A 25,485-nucleotide genomic window follows, 5' to 3' on the forward strand; every position below is an offset into this window, starting at 1 on the left:
TTTGATTGGAACACTTGAAATATCTAGCCGCCTCTAAGGGTCACCAGGAGCGACGTCACCCGCCCCATTCCCAACCTGTTCCCCCATGCCTTCTCTCACGAGTCCACCGGCAGAACTTACAGCTGGAAGAGCAAAGAAGGAAACTCCAACAAGAGAGAATGTTGCTGCTATGAGGCGTCCCTCCCATGTTTTGGGTGTCTTGTCGCCATAGCCGATGGTTGCTAGCGTAATCTGTGGGGAGAAGGTTTGGGACAGTCTGTAAGAAAGACAAATGGGCAAGGACAATGATTTCTTGCACTTTCCAACTCCGTAATGCCACTCCTCAGTCCCATACACACCCAGTGTTTAAGGCCATATCATTTCAACAGGCATGGCTCTTTCTCCCCGCCCCCCTAGCAAATAATCCTGGGAACTGTAGTTTGTTAAGATGCCAAGAGTTGTTCTGAGACCCCTGTTTCCCCTCTACAGTTCTCAGAGTTCCCTGTGATGAAAGATTGAATGTTAAACCACTCTAGAAACTGTGACTCTGGAAGGGGTCTCCTAACAAACCTCAGAACCCTTTGTGAGGCCATCGTCCTACACTCCTGGCAGAAACACATGCCTGACTGGCATGTCCTCTCCCTCCTGGTCAATCGTTCAGGAGCTTCAAAAGCTTTCTTCAGCCCGAACATCACAGAGACCGATGCCAACAGACATCGGCACACTTAGGGATCCACAGAGTCTTCGCAGCTTGCGTGACAGACCTCAGCAACTCAGCATTTTGGCTAATCTACTTTATTTACATATAAACGCACACGGAGCACTGCAACATGGCTCCCTCTCTCTCTAGCATCAGACAGCAAAGAGAAAAAGCAAAGGACAATAGTCCCACTTCACGGAACACAGTAACACAAACATCCTGTCTCCATCACTTCCCACTCTGTGGAGTCAAAACATACACCGTCATGTGAAAGACAACAATCCCATGACTGCAATCACGGAGCAGGAATTCTAACACCCTTAACTACAGTTCCCAAATTCTTTGGGAGAATCTTCAACTATATAAAGTGGTATGATGCTGCTTTAAATGTTGTGTGGATGGGGCCTCCATTGCTGCATCTTTTCAAGTTGGAATTGGCTTTACTTGACGGCCTCCACCATTTCCCCTATGCATGTGCAATAACATTTTCAATGAACCTGGAAGGTGTTGCAGGAAACACTTTTTGGTTCTTTTAAGGTACAGGTGGGCAACCTGTGGCACAAGTAGCCTCTAGCTAGCCCCCCAACCTCATTTTATGTATCTCCCCATTTCTGGTTTTCATTCCACCCAATGTCAGCATGCGGCCCCCGACAGGTTACTCCAAGGGGATCTGGCCCTCAGCAAGTTAGAGGTTTCCCAGCCCTGTTTGAAGAGACTGGAATTGGATGCTCCAAGCTTCCATCATCCTCCCTTCCTTTGCCTTCCCTTTTCACAATGCAACCCAAGCTGAATAACGGCTAGCATTAAAATGCTAAAGGACCCCAGAACATTCAGATGAACCACCTCTAAGCAACATCAGCCCGCATAACCCCTGTGGATACTGACCAGTCCCCACCAAAGGGCATCAGCATAGGTTTCAAACTCCCTTTTTTCCTTCCCTTCCTCGTTTTTTTCAGGCACATCTTTCTCCACCAGGTAAACCAGGAATGAGGAGAGGATAAGGGTCAGGAACCCGATGTACCAGGCAGTGATGAGTTCCTAAGAGGGAAATACACTGCTGTAAGATAGAAAGCAAAGTTCCTGACTGGGCCAGATCTTGGCCTCAGACCAGGACATTCCTAGTTCAGGAGACCCAATAGTTATTGCTCACCAGGGCGAGATGGTTTGAGCATATAATAGGGTTGCCATATGTCTGGAATTTCCCAGACATATCCGGAATACTGCAGCCACAAGCAGTTTCTGGGCAGAAATCGGTGAAATGTCAAGGAAAATCTGGACATATGGCAGCCCATGTAGGCAGTGTCGTTTTTGCTGATTTTCCTCAGAAATAGCTCCCAAAAATGTCAATTTTTGCAGGGGGGAAAAGCAATTTTTCTGTCCAGATTTTCACTTTTTGAAATATGGCAGCCCTAGCATATAACACCAATTATGGCCTGTGTCAGAGTGATATGTGGGTGGTTGCCAAGATAACAGCCCGGGATTCCAGTGTGTCTTTACAAGATTTATTAAGTCCAAAACTATGTACAGTATGGAGCTCTTGAAAGCATGTCTGCCTCAGTCACTATCAGTTGCCGGAAGTGGCTCATGCCTGTTCCCCCTCCAGCAGAGAAACTTCCTGAGACCCCCCACCCCCTATTCCTCCTCTCCTTACGTGAAAACCTAAGCACCGGAGACTGCTCCTTTCTCTCTACTATAGCAGCCTTTGGATCTCCCTCCCTCTCATTTTCCGTGTTTCCTGACAGTCCCTCTTCTTCTCCCTCTGACGAAGTGCAGCTGCTCATCAAAGTAGGCGGCTCTCTGTACATTCCGGTCTCTCCCCCCTTCTCTGCCAAATGATCCCTGACAGCCTGGCTGCCAATTAGTTTCTGGGCCCAATTCAAAGTGCTGGTTTTGACCGAAACAGCCTTTAATGCCTCAGGACCGCAATACTTCAAAGACCACCTCTCCCCGTATAAACTGACCCAGCCCCTGCCTTCACAGTCTGAGGCCCTTCTTCTTCCAGCCCCACAGTCCTTTCTTACTTTGCTGTGTGCACAAATGGCAGAGCCCAGGAGCTTCCAGGTTCCTCCTCTTCTGTCCATCCGCAACATTCGCAGAATCTGAAGGAAACGGAGGCTTCTCAGCGACGTGGCCAGAACGTTGCCCTGGTTGCCAACAGCCACTACCGGCACAGAGGCAATCAGTACAAAGATATCTGTGGAGCAAAAAATTAAAGTAAGATCTTTCTCAGATAAGGAAGAAAACCTGTCTTGTCTCCTTCAAAAACAGAGATGGGAAGGTTTGAGCACTTTACAAGAACCTCAAGAATGAAGTAGAGACAGGTACAAGAACTGGTAGATATTGAAAGCCTTGGGAGTGAAGAATTGCCTTTCGTGGTTTGTTTGACCCAGTCCCCAACCCTGCAAAGCAATAGAGAACCACAAAGAAAAGCAATGGAAAGGCTTGTGGTTAAAAAAAAAAAGGCAAAGAACCCCTGGGTGGTTAAGTCCATTCAAAGGTGACTATGGGGTTGCGGTGCTCATCTCGCTTTCAGGCCGAGGGAGCCGGCATTTGTCCATAGACAGCTTTCCAGGTCATGTGGCCTAAACTGCTAAACCGCTTCTGGTTCAATGGGACACACCATGACGGAAATCAGAGCGTGTGGAAATACCATTTACCTTCCTACCACAGTGATATCTACTTGCACTGGAGTGCTCTCGAACTGCTAGGTCAGCAGGAGCTGGGACAGAGCAATGGGAGCTCACCCTGTCGCCGGGATTCAAACCGCCGACCTTCTGATCAGCAGGCCCAAGGGGCTCAGTGGTTTAGATCACACCGCCACCTGTGTCCCCTGGAAAGGCTTGTACTTACCCAACATACACAAAGGTTTCCTGGCAAACTTCAACCTCCCTCGCCATCCTTTGTACCGACAGCAGCAGCCAGCAGCCCAGATCCTTAAGGCAAACTCTGCTCCAAAGATGAAAATGGCAAAGGTTTCCTACGCAGAATGGGAAGCAAGTAACCAAACAACGTATATTAGCAAATGCACACATCGCAGGGTTGCGAAAAGTCATAGCTTCTGAAAGAAATCGTTGGAAGGAGAAATTTGCTGAGAGCAAGTAAGGTCAGGTAGGGATGGGGGAACCTTGGGCTGGGTGGGGGGCAAAGGTGTCCCCCTATCTGGCCCGTAGGACTTTCTCTAGGCCATACAACATTCCAAGTCACAACACTCATGACCCCTGCTGTGCATCCTCTAGAACAGCCTTTCTCAACCTGTGGGTCCCCAGATGTTGTTGGACTACAACTCCCATCACTGCTAGCTAGCAAGGCCACAGCTCAGGGACAATGGGAGTTGTAGTCCATCTGAAGACCCACAGGTTGAGAACCACTGCTCTAGAATGATGGTTCTCAAACTTTTATTCTCTATGGGCCACACTTTCAGAATAAAAATTTGTTCGCGCCACACTGAATTTTTTTATTGGAAAACAAGAAGAAGCAACTCCTAGCAGTGCTTGATGTATGACATGGAACTGCTACTTTATAATATGGTTGTGGGACATCTAGCAAGTATAAAACAATGCAGCTACGTAAGAACATTAATCGTTCCCATAATAAATGAGTCTCTTACATGTGTACCTTAAGTATGCATACAGACTCTGTGAGAGGTGTGAGCTCACTTTTGCCATGTAATCTCATTTATATTAGGTCTATTTTGGGAGAAACTCCCATCTCCTCATCAGCACAAAGAAACCTTTCTCTTTTCTGATCTTTCATGGTTGTCAGAGTTGAAAATCCCTGTTCCCAACAATATGTCGTGGAGAACTGCAGAGGCCAATGGTCTTGAAGAGAGGTGTGAATACTGCTTTTGATTGGTAGATAGATGATAGATGATAGATGATAGATGATAGATAGATAGATAGATAGATAGATGATAGATAGATAGATAGATAGATAGATGATAGATAGATAGATAATAGATAGATGATAGGTAGGTAGGGAGAGAGAGAGAGAGAGAGAGATGATAAATAGATAGATGATAAATAGATAGATAGATGACAGATGATAGATAGATAGATAGATGATAGATGATAGATAGATAGATAGATAGATAGATAGATGATAGATAGATGATAGATAGATGATAGATAAATGATAGATAGATAGATGATAGATAGATAGATAGATAGATAGATAAATGATAGATAGATGATAGATAGATAGATGATAGATAGATAGATGATAGATGATAGATAGATAGATGATAGATAGATAGATAGATAGATAGATAGATAGATAGATGATAGATGATAGATGATAGATGATAGATGATAGATAGATAGATAGATAGATAGATAGATAGATAGATGATAGATAGATGATAGATAGATAGATGATAGATAGATATAGATAGATAGATAGATAGATAGATAGATAGATGATAGATGATAGATGATAGATGATAGATGATAGATGATAGATAGATAGATAGATAGATAGATGATAGATAGATGATAGATAGATAGATAGATAGATAGATAGATAGATAGATAGATGATAGATGATAGATAGATGATAGATGATAGATGATAGATGATAGATAGATAGATAGATAGATAGATAGATGATAGATAGATAGATAGATAGATAGATAGATAGATAGATGATAGATAGATAGATAGATGATAGATAGATAGATAGATAGATAGATAGATAGATAGATATAGATGATAGATAGATAGATATAGATAGATGATAGAGATAGATAGATAGATAGATAGATAGATAGATAGATAGATAGATGATAGATAGATAGAGATATACATAGATAATACACCTCACTGAAATGATTAAATGTTTCCATTGTTGCCCTTGAATCTACCTGCCACACTTGCCACCCTCTCCTTCCTTGGAGGTCTTTAAACAGAGGTTAGATGGCCATCTGTCATGGAAGTTTTAGCTGAGTTTCCTGCATTGCAGGGGGTCGGACTCAATGACCCTTGAGGTCCCTTCCACCTTTACAATCCTATGATTTTCCTGCCTCACCTGTGTGGTGTGCCACACCTTTGAGAACCCATGAAACCTATGCCATTTTATTCATTCATTCATACCCCACCTATTTCGCTGACGGGACTCAAGGCGGCTGACTTGTTAACCTATAAGGTGCCACCCAGGAGAGGTTTGCAGAGCTGGGAGACATTGTCCACTCGGCTTCCCAACAGGGATGTTGCTGCCTGTAACTGAGAGGAGGAAAGGCAAGGCAGAAGAAAGGTTGGCATGATGTTGGAACCACTGTCCTTCCCACTGCCTTGCCCCTCCTGTTCTATCTCTCTGTTCCTGACAGCAACGCCCACATTGGGAAGCCAGGTGAGCTCCAGTGGCTGCTGGCACCATTTGCACCGATAGTAGAGTATCCTCTTCCTTTCCACCATCCCAAGTAAGCACCTGAACTTACCAACAGCAGAAGCCAGTTTCCTGAAACAGTTTCGTATTCCTTGAATGTTGTCAGAACAGCTAGAATCAAGCAACCAAGGACTATCAGAAACCTAGAACAAGAGATAGATAAAAAAAGGAAAACAGAATGTTAGGAGATGTTTGTTCAGTGTGTAGTCCTCTAGGAGACTCTTGTACCAAGAATGTAGGGTGCCTTTGATTTGGGATGCAAAGGCAATTAAACGGATTGGCCTGCCTGCAAAACAAGTGGGCATTCACTGCCCAAGAGATTCTCACAAGCCAGGCACTCAATTCTTTCTCCAAGGAAATGGGTCACTTCACAGAGGGCAGTAGCCCTGGGAACAGACTTCCCTGTTGATCTTAACACCCAGGCAGGTCAATGTGAGAGGTTTGAACATGAAGATGATGTACAGATGGTACACGACACCAGTGCAGTTAGGGATAATGTACAAAACTAGTTCAAATATATGTTGGAAGTGTAAGGAAAAGGAGGGGACATTTTATCATACGTGGTGGGATTGTAAGGTGATTTAAAAAAATTGGGAAATGATATACAACAAATTGAAGAAAATGTTCCATTTAACATTTGTTAAAAAAAACCTGAAGCGTTTTTGTTAGGGATGGTAGGGAAAGATCTGCCAAAAAAGCTGAAAAACATCTTCATGAATGTGACAACGACCATGAGAGTTTTAATAGCACAAGGATGGAAGACTGAAGAAACCCCAACTAAAGAATCATGGCAAGAAAAATTGACGGACTATGCAGAACTGGCAAAACTGACATACAAACTACGGGACAAGGATAACTGTGAGTTTAAAGATGAATGGGAACCCTTTACAAAGTACGGTATTTGAAGACGCAACAAAGCAAACTGGACTCCTTGGCTGGTTTTGAATAAACATTCACAAACTTTTTATTGATAATGATCAGCTAAATAGTTTGAGGATCTATACAACTGTATAACATGCAGAAAACAGCATTTTTAGAGAAATCAAAGACTGGAACTGAGGGAAGTCGGGCGTGGGGGTGGGTGGGTTCTGTGGGGGGAGGGAGGGGGAGGGAGGAAAAATGGGGGGATAAGGGTGATATGTCTCTGGATAATATATTTTGTTTTAATTTTGAATTTTAAAAGTTTTTTAAATAAAACAATGTGAGAGTTCGCACTCCTTCGGCTATAGATCTGAAATTTTGATCTAGCACTATAGAATTGTGCCAGTAAAGAACACCAATGTCATTTCAAAACATCCCTCATTATGCCATACTTTCTTCATGCATGGGCTCTAGTGGTCTGTAATAGCCATTTGAGTTTTCACCCATAGATTTGTCTATCTATGGAAAAAAAGAATGATGCTTGTAGGAAAAGGGGGGGCAAGAGAGAGAGATTTGTGAATCTTTAGATTTCCTCCTTCTCCAGTCCACACAAGGAAAAGAGGAAGTGCTGTGCTTTGTCCACAGGGAGGCAGCAAATGTCTATGCACTTAAGGAACAAAGTGATTTTCCAGCTCTGTTTGCCTTGGCCAAGAAAAGAAATATAAGATAAGTGAGGGGGGGGTATCAAATCCCAAGAATTACAAAGAATGTTTTTTAAAAAGTAACTGTCAGCTAAACCTGCCGATCTCCCATTTCTGCTGGTCAACATTTTAACTCGAGAACCATAATTGTTTTAAATCCAATTAATAAAGGTATTAAAAATATATTTCTTCTGGCTTAGCCAATCCACTACAGAGCATTCCCAACTAAATAAAAGCAAGAGTAATGAAATTGCAAAACATAAAAAAGGGAAAAAATAGAAGAAGGAAGGAAATATTGCAAGAAAGACTATAAGAAGAATTATTAGTTAATGATAATTAAGAGTAATAGAGAAATTAAGAAATGCAGAATAAGTGATAAAGATAAAAAAATCATCAGAGGTGTTGACAGAACTCTAAAACATTGTATAATATACGAAGTTATGTTATATGATTGTTGGAAATGATATGTTAAAAAAAAAACAATAGAATGTATATATATATAAAAGAGAACCATAACTGCTTTGACCTCCTTATGATCCATCTACATGTTATGACTGTTCATTGTGGAGCCACGATCACCCCACCTTAATGTGGCTGATGGGGGTTTGGAAAGTTGGGGGGCAACACATGAGCACGTCGACCACTCTGAAGCTCATTGGGGTTGCTTTTGGATGAGCACAATTTTTCCATCAGGAACTACTTCCAATATGACATTACATCATCATTGCTCCTGAGGACTGTTGTTGTTATTATTGTTCATATGCCACCCTTCTTTTTCAGCGGAGGGAGTTCTGACCTCAAGAAGGAACTTCAGAGGCAGTTAATCTCCCCCCCCCCGCCCAATCCCTGAATTTTGCTGGGAGTATTGGCCCTCCCATCAAAAATTCAAGCCAAAATCTTTTGGCTCAGGATTGAAGAACCTCTGTACATCAGTCGTAACATATATAGCTGGCCATTATATGGATTGCCACTATTGCTTGGTGAGTTTCCAAAAGTGCTGCTAACTGATCAGGCAAAATGCAGCAATCCAACTCTGGCCCTGTAGCTACCTGTGGGCTAATTTCCCAATTTTTCTGTCTGGGTAAAACCCAGGAATTTGACCATGTGGGCAGACTTTGAGGACGCAAAAAGTCAGTAGCATCATATTGCACTCTATGGGTGCCATGGCCCCAATTGCCAGCAGCTCAGACACAGAGAGTGGGGGATTAGTGGAGCAGATTGAGGAGACAACCCCTGAGTCTGCAATAACCCATGACTGTAGTCCTCATCCTTAGTCACACTGGAGGACTGTCATTTTCACTCAACAGACCCACGCCTCACAGATCCCGTTGGCTGAACCAGGAAAATACGGTGGGTGAGAAAATATGAAGAGGCCACAGAGTGCTGGGCTGACTCTTTAAGGTTTTGCAGTCCTCAAAAAGTGGATGGAGCTAGAGTCAAGTCCAGAAAATATGAAAGGGCTCAGTTGGGACTGAGCTTTCATTGGAACAACATCTTTACTTGCTGAGCCCTGTCCATGGTACTGAAAAGCCTGCATCAAGCTGCTTTTGTTTAATAATAATAAGAATAAATTTATTTATACACCACCCTCCCCAGCCAAAGCCGGGCTCAGAGCAGCTAAAATCATACAAGTTAGACAATACATAAAAACAAGCAATTAATAAATTAAGATACATCCCACAATTAATTCAAACAAATTAAAATTAAAACTGGACAAGTGGCAATCTTCAGGTTAAAATTGAAGGCGGTTACCAACTGTTTCCACTGATATTATAAGCACCTGTGATCAGGCTGGGAAGCTCCTTCGTGCTTGTTCTTATACAAAGAGAAAATGAGTCAGACTGAACCCTGACCAAAGGCCTGGCAGAACTAATGGGAGGTAAGGTCTGAAACTCAAACACCACCTGTTCGTTTCCTGCTCATCTTTCCCTCCATCCCTAACTGCTTGCTGGACCTGCATCATCTCAACCTGTCCACAGGCTCCACCTTGTGAGAACCAAGCAATGAGCATGCTTAGATTACATACCTGTTATGTACTGAGTTGAATAGGATACAAATTGCAGCAGTCTGATTGGTCCTAGAACAATAGGATTCAGAATGCAGCAGTCTGATTGGTCCTAGAACAATAGGATCCAGAATGCAGCAGTCTGATTGGTCTGCAGGAGCCACCCAATCCCACTCCAGGTGGAAGTGAATCCTCAACCTGATTGGTCTACAGGAGAATCCCGGAATTAGCCAATCACGTGGGGCCCATTGTGTAAATAATGTATATAAAGCAGACAGTCCAGGGAAACCTCCATTCCTCACTACTATGAGTTGAATAAAGAGCATGAAATCCACACTCGACTCCCAAGTATTTTTCAGTACCTATCACATGCAAGCTAGAGTGCCAAATTGTTGAGCCAAGTGGCAGCATGCCATTTCCAGCTTGCTTCCTAGAATCACAGAACTCTAGATTTGGAAGTGCCTTAAAGGATCTCTTAGTCCTACGTTCTGCAATGCAGGCGAGACTGTCAGACTGGTTCCTTCACAGATGATCTCCACAAGTTCTGTTGATCTGGAGGAAGGCTGTGTGGGTCACACAACAGCACTGGTGAGGTGGCTGGTGTGGCCATGTGGAGTCTGCCCTCCCACCCACTTCCTTCACATAGCTTTGCCTCCTTCTCACTGCCACAAGCTCTTCTCATGGACCACACCCAACTACGAGAACTTTAGGAGTCGGTGATGGTACTTCTATACCATGATCAAGAGCAAAGAAACTTCTCATACAATGACAACAATCACCAAGATTCTTTGCACTTTGTAGCTTCTCCCCACTTTACCATCATGTGGGAGCACTATGCTTTGTATTAGTCTCTTCCCATCCTCATGTCATTTTTAATTTGTACACCACCTTTCTATGTTAAACTGTGCTCAGGGCAGTTTACAACCCATTGGAATGACAAGATGCAGGAAAAAAGCCACACAGCCATCTGTCCTGCTCTGGTCCTGCATAGAAGTCCGGGGAGCAAGGAAGGCTGGTTATATCAGTACCATGGACAGCTCTTGGTGAACAACCAGTCATATAGCCAATGGCGATTACACTGTCAACCACAAAACAGCAACAGAAGAACACAACCCAAGACAAAACTAAAACATACCGACTTTCAGAACTGCAAATTATCAAATACTAAAATGATGTAGTTACCACAAATCACTTAAAAAATAAAAACAAAAACCCTTGTCAGTTGACACTATTAAGTCAAAAAAGTAGTCTGTAACATTCTATTTGCTAGAGCATAAAAAGCTACCCAATAGATAACAAACTTCTCTCCATCAGATAATTTTGAAATCATGCGAATTACATTCTTAAAAAGAAAAAAGAAACTCTGTAAAGTATATAGGAATATATCCCAAGGGAAATGAAGAGTGATAAAGAGAACATTACACTGCACAATGTATTCAAACTGGTCTGATCCACAAAAGACAAGAAAGTGGTCATTAGTTGGCCTGTTAAATAATTTACTGGTCAGATATGGGATAGTTTGAAACGTGAGCTGAGTAAATACATCTCTAAAAGAAATGTAGTAGATGATAGATATAGATATAGATGATATAGCTATAGATATAGATGATATAGATATAGATATATATAGATGATGATAGAGATAGATGATGATAGATGATAGATGATAGATAGATGATAGATAGATAGATAGATAGATAGATAGATAGATAGATGATAGATAGATGATAGCTAGATAGCTAGATAGATAGATAGATAGATAGATAGATAGATAGATAGATGATAGCTAGATGATAGCTAGATAGATAGATGATAGATAGATAGATAGAGATAGATAGATAGATAGATAGATAGATGATAGATAGATAGATAGATGATAGATAGATAGATGATAGATGATAGATGATAGATGATAGATAGATAGATAGATATAGATAGATAGATATAGATAGATAGATGTAATTTTTACTGAAGATGCCAATCTGTGGGAATATAGATGATAGATAGATATTCCCACAGATTGGCATCTTCAGTAAAAATTACATTGCAGATCTTACGCTAAAAAATATGATGAGATAACATTTGAGCAAATTGCCCTGATGAGAGATGGAGATTGTTAAATCTCCTAGAAAAGGAGGGCTTTAACTGGGGTGACTTAGTAAAAATGCCCTGCACGTGAGTGGGAACCATCAGCTTCCCTGGGTAAACAGAGGCTGTATGGCCATCTGTTAGGGATCCTTTAGCTGTGATTCCTGCACAGCAGGGAGTTGGACTAGATGACCCTTGGGTGCCTTCCAACCCTACAATTCTATATGTCAAAGACAGCAGCTGCATTTGGGTTGTGCTCTCTCCCCTGCAATCTCTACATGGGGAACTCAGCTCTCAGCCCAATCACCATTTTTCATCCGGCTTCCAGCTGCTGACTTCCAACATCCTTGTCTCTATTTGCTAAACTTTTCAAATGAGCCCAGGCACACTGTTTCAGATTTCACAAGATTACAAGCTCCATTTGTCTGATATCTTCAATATTAAATGGCAAAAAGGTGACACAAATGCATTTTTCATGGTCCTTTTCTTCTTCTTTTTATCCATACCTGGCAAATATGATTGCAATGCAATCAACACAGGCTATTGCACACAAACAAATCTCTCTCTCTCTCTCTCTCTCTCTCTCTCTCTCTCTCTCTCTCTCTCTTAAAAAAGCAACAAGATTTTTGCATTTGGCATGCACACCTAGACCCATTTGATTGATTGTGACAATGTCACTCAGGCTGCAAAACCAGGTAGTCAGACGGAGATATAGGAGCTCCCAGGGAGTAAGCTCATGTGGTCTAAAATATGGAGGGAGCTATCCCTCTTTCCCACCACCCTCTGGGTAGTGTAGGACTCTGATTCCCTTCAGTGCCCACCAACATAAGTTTTCTATACCTCCTGTGTAAGTTCTGGACCCAACAGCCCTCTTCAAGCATCCATAAAGGAGCAAAGACTGTCGATGCCCATTCTCCACACTTGGGATTCCCAGCAACCATCATTCAAAAGTTTACTGCCTCCAACGTAGGAGGTAGCACTGAAAGGGTTTCACTTGGTTTGTCTTGTTGTGAGAATTCTAAGGTCTCAAATATGAATTAAATGTTCACAAATGTACAAGGCAAACACATACTTAAGTACATAAACCATGTGTCTCAAATAGTACAGGAGAGCAATCCTAAAGCCATTTTGACTCTCCCAATGACCTCAGATATTCCTGTCTTTTTGCTTAAGGCTGCATATGTGTGTGAATGGGGTGAGCCTGTGACCTGGATTCAAGTTAACCATCAGACTGCCCAGGTAATGCAATCAGTGACCATTATTAGGTATCCTGGCAAATGGGATTTTTGTTGTAGACCACCTCCTCTGCTGTAGACCACCTTCTCTGCTGTAGACCGCCTCCTTCTGTGATGTATGTATGATGTTTCAGGGGGGTGGTCTTGGGCTTTAGGGTGGGCAATTTCAAAAGTCTATATAAGGGCTGGCACACCATGGTTCTGAGTTCCTGCTCCCTCCTGCATGTGGTGAGTGAGGACCCTGTTGCAACAGTTTAATATAGGTCAGGCTTACTAGCTGCTTTCTTCTCAATATGCTCTGCTTGGCCTCTGTTATTTTCTCCTACTGATAGGGGGCCCACTTAAGGACTCTATACGGGCTCTTGGATGATGATGATGATGATGATTTATTTATACCCCACCCATCTTGCTGGGTCCCCCAAGCCACTCTGGGCAGCTTCCAACAAAACACTAAAATACAATAACCTATTAAATATTAAAAGCTTCCCTAAACAGGGCTGCTGGATACCCCATAAGGGAAAAGGAGCAGTTTCTTTTTTCTTAGAACAGTCTTTCCAGCAGCCTTACAAGGTAGACCAGTTTTATCCTTCATCTGCTGCCATTGTGGGGATGAGCAGAGCTTGCAGAAGGCCAACTGGGGAATTTTGATGGAGGTGAGATTTGCACCAAGGACTTGCATCTGATTTGTAGCTCTGTGCCACACATTCAACAATTATTCATTTTTCTGAATGTGAATTGCGAGCGATGGATGTGCAGCTGATGATTCATGCCCTTCCTGAAGGTGAACTTTGGATTAGCCACGCGTCGCTTTTCACGTCACCGGGACTCTGATTTACAATTCAGCAACATAAACCCGTGTATTCTACCTGTGTAAAAATGTCTCCAATCCTATATTTTCGTAAGTAATTAATCAGCATCAGAGAAGCTGGAACAAGCATCTGTAAACAAGCAATATTTCAGAAGAAGTCTGAAGTTGAAATCTTCAGAGGAGACTATCAGCTTCCTCCAGAGCCGCTTTGATTATATTCCTGAAACATTTCGCTGGGGTGGGCAACGATGATTTCCAACAGAATATACAACACTTCTATTCACTCTGCTGACATGTTAATATTTCAAAAGGCATTCTTCCTCTTTAGCCTGACATTTGCAAATGCGGACAGTTTTATCAAACTTCCAACAGAGAGTATTATTGCTAGGCTGCTTTATTAATTTTGCAGTCTAAATTCCCACTAAATCTTGTCTGTCGCCCTCGACAGGGGACATGGGATTTGGAACGTTAAAAGCTAAGGCAAAGAATGAATGCAGATGACCACTTACCAGGTGGTTAACTTACTGTAGGGTGGATGTAATCACATCCAGCTATGAATGAAATGAGGTTTTCTCTAAGGATAGGAAAAAGAACCTCTTGATTTCACTACAGAAAGTTTGCACAGACTGAGTCCATTCCTCTCCAGCCAAACTCTTCTGGGTTCCACAATCAGTTCCAAGCATGCACAGAGAGGAGCAGCGTGACTCTTCTACAAAGCTTTTAATTTTCAATAAAGCAAGACCAGGCAACGAGATAATTAAGCATATGTTGGGGGGGGGGTTGATTCAGTTTGCATTTACAGGTGAGCCTTCCTAATTTACACTTTCCTAAGCAATGCTGGGTGAGGGACGCGGGTGGCGCTTTGGGTAAAAGCCTCAGCGCCTAGGACTTGCCGATCGAAAGGTCGGCGGTTCGAATCCCCGCGGCGGGGTGCGCTCCCGTTGTTCGGTCCCAGCGCCTGCCAACCTAGCAGTTCGAAAGCACCCCCGGGTGCAAGTAGATAAATAGGTACCGCTTACCAGCGGGAAGGTAAACGGCGTTCCGTGTGCTGTGCTGGCTCGCCAGATGCAGCTTTGTCACGCTGGCCACGTGACCCGGAAGTGTCTCCAGACAGCGCTGGCCCCCGGCCTCTTGAGTGAGATGGGCGCACAACCCCAGAGTCTGTCAAGACTGGCCCGTACGGGCAGGGGTACCTTTACCTTTACCTTTAAGCAATGCTGGACCATAAAGAAGGCTGATTGCTGAAGAATTGATGCTTTTGAATTATGGTGCTGGAGGAGACTCTTGAAAATCCCATGGACTGCAAGAAGATCAAACCTATCCATTCTTAAGGAAATTAGCCCTGAGTGCTCACTGGAAGGACAGATCGTGAAGCTGAGGCTCCAATACTTTGGCCACCTCATGAGCCACCTCATGAGAAGAGAAGACTCCCTGGAAAAGACCCTGATGTTGGGAAAGATGGAGGGCACAAGGAGAAGGGGACGACAGAGGACAAGATGGTTGGACAGTGTTCTCGAAGCTACCAGCATGAATTTGACCAAACTGTGGGAGGCAGTGGAAGACAGGAGTGCCTGGCTTGCTTTGGTCCATGGGGTCACGAAGAGTCGGACATGACTAAACGACTAAACAACAACAAGCAATGTGTGAACTAGAACACAGCCAGCTTTCGAATTTCACACTTCCCTGAATTTTGCTCTGCAGTTTTCCAACCAAGATATTGTGAATACTATGGCCCCTGAGGTTTGGACTTTACGGGGGACCGAACCTTTAGCATGGCAGGCCCTGCCCTCTGGAACTCCCTGCCAGTAGAGGTTTGGCAGGAATCATTCCTGCCTTCTTTTAGCTTTCTCTGAAAATTGGTGTTCTTCAAGCAGTGTAGACTTTTAACAGACCAGTATTTATCGAATCTTTTCTGGATTTTTTTGTTGGTGTTTTTATCCCTCTTATTGTAAGATATTGCTTGTTTTTTTTATAGCTCCTAGAGAAGGAGGATTGTCACCGAAACTGAGCAAATTAAACACTTTATTACAAGAAGCATCAGAGGTTGTCTCTTTTCTGGTATAGATATTAGGCTTGCACCAACTCAGACCATGACCCCATCTGGTCCACCCTCGCAACTCTGGCTGGCAGCAGTTCTTCAGGATGCGAAAATACCAGCCTTTTGCCTACGAGCCTTTTAACTGTCAGGGATTCTTTGATGACCATTCCAATTCTACAATTCTGCGATTCTATTATTGCAACCAGCAACATCAAGGAGCGAATTTGGGTACGTATGCATGCAAAGTGTGCGATCTGCCACTGAGCTATAGAGATCACAAGTGATTAAGTGATGCCATACACCAGAGCATGAGTTATTGCTGCAGCTAGGGAATAAATATCAAGACTCTTCCCCCCCCCTCCCGCCGCCATGTTCTCTGCCCTTGGTTTTTAAAACATCCTGTCGGAGGGCTACCAAAGCACACAGAGCTCTTCCATGCTGAAACATACAGTCCGTGCTGTGCATTCTGAATCACTGCATCAGAAGGTAATGGCTTCTACTCCGCCTACCTGTCGTTGTGTGCACAGGAATGAGAGGGGCTCTGTTCTGGCCAGAAGGCAATGGCTTTCCCCACCTGCCTTGCCCCATCCTCCAGCCCTGGGAACCTTCAGAAGGAAGCTGTTTCCAGAGAAAGAACTGTGAGGGGGGAGAGACCCTCACCATTCCTGACCATTGGCCTTCCTGAATGAGGTTGATTGCCCCTGGAAGCCAACATCCGTTCCCCTCGTTTAAGGCCAAAACTTCCTTAGCTTCCCAAATATCTGCATTCATAGGGGATATTTGGCCCAGCCCGTGTGTCTTGTGTCCTTCTGTGGTGTGCTGTGTCTCCTTGGCAGGCGAATTTGCATGCATAGGATTCCCTGGAGGCAAAAAGTCTGAAAACTGGATGTGATACAAAAACAGGGGCTTGATTTATAGCGTGTGAAAACCAGCTGTTAAGTAAAATATAAACCAGTGGGGTTTTTTTTTTGAACACTTTGGATGTATTTTCCTAGCTCGAAATAAACACCGCCTTGGGAAAATCATGAAGTGTGAAGTAGCCCTTAAGTGCATCCCAATAATTCCAGCTCCGACACCCCGGAGAAGTTGATGGGTTGGTAGCTTCTGCCCTGTGAATATCAGCTAGAGGCGAGCTGTTTGGAAGAAGCTGACAGCAGATCTTAAAGGAGCACAGAGTGTGCTGAATCAGAGACACGACAGTGGGTGTTATTCTGCTGCTCAGTTTAGCCCAATCTGTCAGGATCTCCCCCTTTTTTTTTTTTTGCTCAAGTGGGGTATGTCACACATTCCACAAAGCGCTCTCGCCTCTAAAGGAGGGAAGACAAAGTTCTCCTTTTTTAAGTCACTCACCCAGAAGAATATTGGAATACACACACGAGCACGCACACAGAGGGAGAGAGCTGAAAGGGACATGCAAATGTGAAGAAAAGGGAATGGGCAGTGTCAGGATGAGACCCCTGATCATTTGCCCCCCAACCTCCTCACAGATCCTCCCTTGTCTGGTCCCCACAGTTGTGGATATTCACTACCCTGAGGTTCCAGAGAATGTATACAGCACCAGCCCTTCAGGCCAGCAAAAATGCATTTACTTTATTTAAACTATTTCTATATTACTTTTTAGGGATGCAGGTGACGCTGTGGGTTAAACCACAGAGCCTAGGACTTGCCGATCAGAAGGTCGGCGGTTCAAATCCCCACGATGGGGTGAACTCCCGTTGCTCAGTCCCAGCTCCTGCCAACCTAGCAGTTTGAAAGCACATCAAAGTGCAAGTAGAGAAATAGGTATCGCTCCGGCGGGAAGGTAAACAGTGTTTCCGTATGCTGATATGGTTCTCCGGAAGTGGCTTAGTCATGCTGGCCACATGACCTGGAAGCTGTACACCGGCTCCCTCGACCAATAAAGCGAGATGAGTGCTGCAACCCCAGAGTCGGTCACGACTGGACCTAATGGTCAGGGGCCCCTTTACCTTATATTGCTTTATATTTTCCTAATAATAATAATAGTCTTAAACCATGAAATGGAACATTCCAAAAGAAGGTGAAGTATACACATTGCCTGCTCCTCTCTAGACTTGTAAGAACATTTTGCTAACCGGGGGAAATTCTACCCATAGCACTGCACCCTGCAAAATATTGTAGGGCAGCGACTCAAAAATTGGGCATTTCCCATTATTTCCGCTCTACTATGGAATGCCCTTTCCCCCTGTCATACATTGAAGCAGGTACATCCATTGCTCGCCCCCCCCCTCTTTCACCTTTCATCTCCTGCTGGTATACGGAAGGCTGTTCATGTGGCCCTTAGATTATTATTTTTTAACTTTTCCAAATATATACAAAAAACAAAAATAAAAACACAAAATTCAAAATTAAAAAATTTAAAAACACATATAATTTCATTCACCCATTTTCTTAAACTTATTTCTCGGACCTCCTCATACCTCGCCTTTTTGTATTCCAATTTCAATTATTCATTCAGCAAATCCTCATCCTTAATTTTCACTTAATTTTACACCTTACTTTCTTCTTTTTCCCCCAATTATCTTAATCATTACAGCTGGTAACCACTTAACTTCAGTCCAGCATCACTCTAACATTCACCAATTTTGTAATATTTCCCCAGGTAGTCCTTAAATTTCTTCCAGTCTTCTTCCACCGTCTCTCCTCTCTGGTTTCGGATTCTGCCAGTCATTTCTGCCAGTCCCATGTAGTCTATCACCTTCATCTGCCATTCTTCCAAGGTGGGTAGATCTTGTGTCTTCCAATACTTTGCGATGAGTATTCTTGCTGCTGCTGTAGCATACATAAAGAAAGTTCTATCCTTCTTTGGCACCAATTGGCCGACCACATGTGACCCTGGTAAAATGTGGTCTTGACTATGCTACCACTCAGTGGATTTGTAACTGGCTGACTGACCGAACCCAAAGGGTGCTCATCAATGGTTCCTCTTCATCCTGGAGAAGAGTGACTAGTGGGGTGCCACAGGGTTCTGTCTTGGGCCCGGTCTTATTCAACATCTTTATCAACGACTTGGATGATGGACTCAAGGGCATCCTGATCAAATTTGCAGATGACACCAAACTGGGAGGGGTGGCTAACACCCCAGAGGACAGGATCACACTTCAAAACGACCTTGACAGATTAGAGAACTGGGCAAAAACAAACAAGATGAATTTTAACAGGGAGAAATGTAAAGTATTGCACTTGGGCAAAAAAAATGAGAGGCACAAATACAAGATGGGGGACACCTGGCTTGAGAGCAGTACATGTGAAAAGGATCTAGGAGTCTTGGTTGACCACAAACTTGACATGAGCCAACAGTGTGACGCGGCAGCTAAAAAAGCCAATGCAATTCTGGGCTGCATCAATAGGAGTATAGCATCTAGATCAAGGGAAGTAATAGTGCCACTGTATTCTGCTCTGGTCAGACCTCACCTGGAGTACTGTGTCCAGTTCTGGGCACCACAATTCAAGAAGGACACTGACAAACTGGAACGTGTCCAAAGGAGGGCAACCAAAATGGTCAAAGGCCTGGAAACAATGCCTTATGAGGAACGGCTAAGGGAGCTGGGCATGTTTAGCCTGGAGAAGAGGAGGTTAAGGGGTGATATGATAGCCATGTTCAAATATATAAAAGGATGTCACATAGAGGAGGGAGAAAGGTTGTTTTCTGCTGCTCCAGAGAAGCGGACACGGAGCAATGGATCCAAACTACAAGAAAGAAGATTCCACCTAAACATTAGGAAGAACTTCCTGACAGTAAGGGCTGTTCGACAGTGGAATTTGCTGCCAAGGAGTGTGGTGGAGTCTCCTACTTTGGAGGTCTTTAAGCAGAGGCTTGACAACCATATGTCAGGAGTGCTCTGATGGTGTTTCCTGCTTGGCAGGGGGTTGGACTCGATGGCCCTTGTGGTCTCTTCCAACTCTATGATTCTATGATTCTTAGATTAAAAAAAAAGGCTGCCTACCCTTGCCTGAAAGTTATTCTCCACTTGTGCTAGAAAAAGGAGCTCTTGTGCATGAGCAGAACATATTTCTAAAGGGAAATCTATTCCACGTCCAAGCCCATGTCCAACCAGTCTGCCCTTGGCCAGCCCTCAACAGCCTGCCTCCACATTTACACCCAAGTCCAGGGGGTGTACCTGGCCATCAGCTTCCCCCTCCTCAGTGGGGACTGAGAACTCAGCAGGGAGGAGAACGAAGAAAAAGCTAGAATGAGTTGGCTTGATTTATAATGAATTGAAAAAAATGTTGAAATATACATTTATTAAGAAACCAGAGGCCTTTCTTCTCGGAATGATATGTTTAGAATTGCCAAAAAAAGATGTTAGATTGTTTTGGTATGCCACAACTGCAGCTAGAATTTTGTTAGCTAAGTATTGGAAATCACAAGAAGTCCCGACAGTGGAGGAATGGCAGATGAAGATGATGGACTTTTCAGAGCGAGCCGACCTGACTGGAAGAGTCTGCGACCAGGAGGAGGAGGAGTACCAGGAGGAATGGACGAAATTTAAAGACTATTTAGTTAAATATGCTAAGATAGCTTAATTGGAAAAAACTTGCAAATCCCAGATAGGTTTAGGATTTAATTATGTAATTTTAGAGAATAATATGTTTAAAGTCAAAATGAAAACAAAGTAAGAGGTTAAGTGATTAAGTTAATTTTATGAGAAAATAAGTTCTGGAAAACTGTTACAATGAATACACTGAAATTCAGCCAGGGGGATTTGAGGAAGTCACTTAACAATGTTACTAAGATTGGATCAAGTACAGTTAAGATGTATGTATGTTTGTTTGTCTGTTTAAAAATTTTGGAAAACCAATAAAAAAAAAATTGGGGGGGGAAATGAGTTAGCTTGGCCCATCATCAACATTGGAGCTCCACCTATTCGAGGCCACCAGCCCTACCAGTTCCAATGGACGCCATCCGTCACTGCTTTGGGTGTAAAGAAGCTGTGAAACCCTGGTTAACATTTGCATCCAGGCCCTTCAAAACACAACTAGCCCATAGCACATGCCTTGGCTTTTATTACAGGCTCTGACAGCTTTCCTGTGATTTCATGACCTCTTCAACTTAAAACGAGACAAAACAATGTCTTCCCAACAAATGCTTTGGTGTTTAGTGCAAATGCTATCACTTGCCCTAATCAGGAGGGGCTGGGTTAATTCAATTTGATATAGACTGCCTTATGCATGGCACCACAGCGTCCCTGAGTCCTGCACTTTGTAGGCAGAGGGTGACCTGGCCAATTCAGAGTTCGCCCTTCTGCTTGTCCACCCTTCCATTTAGACTAGTGGTTCACAAGGTGGGTAGTATCTGAAGGAGTGTCTCCACCCCATCTTTCTACCCAGACACTGAGGTCCAGCGCCGAGAGCCTTCTGGTGGTTCCCTCACTGCGAGAAGCCAAGTTACAGGGAACCAGGCAGAGGGCCTTCTGGGTGGTGGCACCTGCCCTGTGGAACACCCTCCCACCAGATGCCAAAGAGAAAAACAGCCACCAGACTTTTAGAAGACATCTGAAAGCAGCCCTGTTTAGGGAAGCTTTTAATGTTTGATGCATTACTGTATTTTAATATTTTGTTGGAAGCCACCCAGAATGGCTGGGGAGGCCCAGCCAGATTGGCAGGGTATAAATAAATTGTTGTTGTTGTTGTTGTTGTTGTTGTTGTTGTTGTTGTTGTTGTTGTTGTTATATCTCCCATGGGGCACTAAGAGGCAGGGAGTGGCAAGGGGCCCTGGAGGTGCAAACGACTATCAGACTTTGAGAATCTGGTATCACGGCATCAAGCTCATCAGTTGTGTTGAATTAATCAAACTAAACAGTTCTATTAGGATTTTTGCATAATTAATTGTTATCATTCTGAATTTTATTGTGTTACTATCCATTTAATGTTTGGTTTTTATTATGATTTTATATTTGTTGGAGTAATCCAGTCAGATGGGTGGGGTACAAATAATAAAATTGTTGTTATTGTTACTTTTCTTAGTGGGCTCATGCAAACCACTATTCTGAATAACGCTTTTTATAAGGTAGGGTAGGAAGCAACTGGGGATGACTTTATGGAACCAAAGGGGGTGGAGTGGCGTGGAAAAAATTGAGAACGCAAATGAAGAGCTTTCCTGGTAGATCACAAGGAGTCAGCCCTCTAAAAGCATCACGTTAAGCACATCCAGAATTGTTCGCAGGACAAATAAACAACGCCATCCATCTCTTTGGCGACGGCTTCAGCCATCATTCCTAAAACAGCTACACTTTCTTTTCCCAGAGGCCCGACAAGAAACGAAATCCAAGCCTGTGATTCATGCCAATTACTCATCCAGGTTTCTCTAGGCGGTGGGCCATGTTGTGATGTCGCCCCTTGGAGGGCAGGCAAATGAAATCGGCTTTCTCTTTGGGCTGGCATGACGTGATGGATGGTAATCTTGTAAGCAGCCACCGAGACGCGACAATCTGATTTGCACTTCATGGGCTCCTGCCCAGTTTGCAGAGTGATGGTTCTGCGCAAATTAGGTCCGCTAAGCAAGTTAGCAAGCTATAACGCTTCTCCAGCTCTTTTCCTGCAGTTCAACCGCTTGAGAAAAGAGGTATTGTCAGGCTAAGAAAGGGATGCTGATACCGTTTAACTTAATCATTGCAGCAATGTGTTTTTTGTTTGTTTGTTTTAAATGCATTTCCTAAAGGAGGAGGGGGAATTAAGAGTATGTGTCTCTCTGTCTAAAATCTCCCCTCCGGTCTAAACATCATTATGAGATTCCCTGTTTGAGCACTCAGTGAACATCTTGCCTCTATCAGCAGACAGAGCAACTAGAGATTATCAAGGCCCTGTGAACACATTACTCTCAGCCCAGCACAGGAGACGTGACTCTGCAAACACAGATATTCTGGACTGATATCCCATACAACCCCTGTTTTAAACAGTTGTGCTGGTTGCCACTTCATTTCTGGGCCCAGTTCATGGTGCTCATAATTAGTATTTCAAGCCTTTAATGACTCAGACCCCCCCAAACCTGCAATACTGCTTCCTTCAGAGCTTTTTAGGTGCTTAAGATCAGCAGAGGGGGCATTCCTGGTTGTTCCACCATCCTCAGAAGCTTGGGGGGGGGGACAGCCTCTACTGCATATATTAATATTGTGAATGAGAAGAGAAGACTCCCTGGGAAAGACCCTGATGTTGGGAAAGATGAAGGGCACAAGGAGAAGGGGACGACAGAGGACGAGATGGTTGGACAGTGTTCTTGAAGCTACCAGCATGAGTTTGACCAAACTGTGGGAGGCAGTGGAAGACAGGAGTGCCTGGCGTGCTCTGGTCCATGGGGTCACGAAGAGTCGGACACGACTAAACGACTAAACAAAAATAATATTGTGAAGCGACTGGATGCATTAAAACTGACTCCTTTTTGGAAATAAAAACATTGTCAAGGCCCATAAGTTTAAATAAAACTTTACTTGCAGAATTTTCTTCAAAACAAAACCCAAACGTCAAAGATACATCCAGATAGTTCCACAAGACATATGCAAGTTTAAGGCATAGGTTCAGCATCTTACAAAATATGATATAATTCCAACAGACCTAGAAGCAGAGGTCTGTCTCCCCCTACAGCCTGCATTCCTGCCTTACCTGGAGAGCTTCATTTACATCCTTAACCTCACAGAGTCTGGGAACAAAGAACTGCAGCCACTACCCTTCCAAGATGGCAGATTTCAGTTCAATACCTTAATTGCCTGATCTAAGGTTAAACACTCCCGTCAGACACAACAGAAAACAACAGTAGTTAATTATCAGCTAAAGCTCAGAGAGCCCTTTTTGCTCTTAAGTTATCTTCAAGAGAATTGTCCAGTTAAACTCTTTCACCAATACACATTGCAATTCCCATTTCAGTGCCAATTAAAAAATTATACTTAACAGCCCCAACTTTGGCTCAGCTGAAGATACACTGGCATAACTTGCTGATCCTGGCTCAGTTGGCCAAGCCAAGGCTGGTGTTACGTCCCCAAAGGGGTGTGTTCCAGGGGTGTAGTGCAAGTGTGACTGAGCGGGGATCCTAACTGTGTTCAGCTCAGACATGTGATCTGGCAACCCAGCAAAGAAGAAGAGTCAAACACTAAAGTCTTCTTTTCCTTCTGACAGGATTGGGCCAGCTCAGCCAACAGCAGCCTTGCTCCTGAACAGGGATTGGATCGGGCATAACTTTATGCCTGCATAACTTAACGCAGTATAAATGACACTGGCCTCCCATAAGCTTGGACTGCTTCCCCAAAACATGATTGTTGTTGTTGTTTAGTCATTTAGTCGTGTCCGACTCTTCGTGACCCCATGGACCAGAGCACGCCAGGCACTCCTGTCTTCCACTGCCTCCCGCAGTTTGGTCAAACTCATGCTGGTAGCTTCGAGAACACTGTCCAACCATCTCGTCCTCTGTTGTCCCCTTCTCCTTGTGCCCTCCATCTTTCCCAACATCAGGGTCTTTTCAAGGGAGTCTTCTCTTCTCATGAGGTGGTCAAAGTATTGGAGCCTCAGCTTCAGGATTTGTCCTTCCAGTGAGCACTCAGGGCTGATTTCCTTCAGAATGGAGAGGTTTGATCTTGCAGTCAATGGGACTCTCAATAGTCTCCTCCAGCACCATAATTCAAAACATGATAAACAGTGGTAAAAGGTTGCATTTGGCCCCTTGACTCAAATTTTACAAATGCATATGTGCCTCTGTTCCTTGGAGCAAGGCCTGCGTTGGACTGTCATTTGCCTCCAGCTGCCATTTATGCGGCAGTCTTTTCAGATTTGTAGCTGTGGGCTTTGACAGGAAATGAAGGTGTAGAAAACAAACAAGATGAATTTTAACAGGGAGAAATGTAAAGTATTGCACTTGGGCAAAAAAAATGAGAGGCACAAATACAAGATGGGTGACACCTGGCTTGAGAGCAGTACATGTGAAAAGGATCTAGGAGTCTTGGTTGACCACAAACTTGACATGAGCCAACAGTGTGACGCGGCAGCTAAAAAAGCCAATGCAATTCTGGGCTGCATCAATAGGAGTATAGCATCTAGATCAAGGGAAGTAATAGTGCCACAGTATTCTGCTCTGGTCAGACCTCACCTGGAGTACTGTGTCCAGTTCTGGGCACCACAGTTCAAGAAGGACACAGACAAACTGGAACGTGTCCAGAGGAGGGCAACCAAAATGGTCAAAGGCCTGGAAACGATGCCTTATGAGGAACGGCTAAGGGAGCTGGGCATGTTTAGCCTGGAGAAGAGGAGGTTAAGGGGTGATATGATAGCCATGTTCAAATATATAAAAGGATGTCACATAGAGGAGGGAGAAAGGTTGTTTGCTGCTGCTCCAGAGAAGCGGACACGGAGCAATGGATCCAAACTACAAGAAAGAAGATTCCACCTAAACATTAGGAAGAACTTCCTGACAGTAAGAGCTGTTCGACAGTGGAATTTGCTGCCAAGGAGTGTGGTGGAGTCTCCTACTTTGGAGGTCTTTAAGCAGAGGCTTGACAACCATATGTCAGGAGTGCTCTGATGGTGTTTCCTGCTTGGCAGGGGGTTGGATTCGATGGCCCTTGTGGTTTCTTCCAACTCTATGATTCTATGAAAACAAGAGGCGTATTCATTGCACTCACAACTTATCTGACAGTTCCAAATGCCACCCGCTGCAATAAACATGCAACTGGTGCCTGGGATTCATTCT

At 43.8% G+C, this 25,485-nt stretch overlaps 1 protein-coding gene across 1 annotated transcript in view; it reads right to left on the reverse strand.

Moving 5' to 3' along the window:
• KCNQ3 (potassium voltage-gated channel subfamily Q member 3) overlaps window positions 1-25,485 on the reverse strand; it is a 161,400-nt gene that overhangs the window by 20,468 nt on the left and 115,447 nt on the right. Inside the window, exons 2-6 of the mRNA XM_082236029.1 lie at window positions 6,111-6,201; window positions 3,530-3,656; window positions 2,701-2,873; window positions 1,565-1,717; window positions 121-231 (exon numbers count right to left, since the gene is read on the reverse strand). Coding sequence (XP_082092155.1) covers window positions 121-231; window positions 1,565-1,717; window positions 2,701-2,873; window positions 3,530-3,656; window positions 6,111-6,201 — 655 coding nt within the window. The remainder of the gene's footprint in view (window positions 1-120; window positions 232-1,564; window positions 1,718-2,700; window positions 2,874-3,529; window positions 3,657-6,110; window positions 6,202-25,485) is intronic.

This window comes from Podarcis vaucheri, assembly GCF_965113315.1.
Source record: "Podarcis vaucheri genome assembly, chromosome: 8".
NCBI classification, from domain to species: domain Eukaryota; kingdom Metazoa; phylum Chordata; class Lepidosauria; order Squamata; family Lacertidae; genus Podarcis; species Podarcis vaucheri.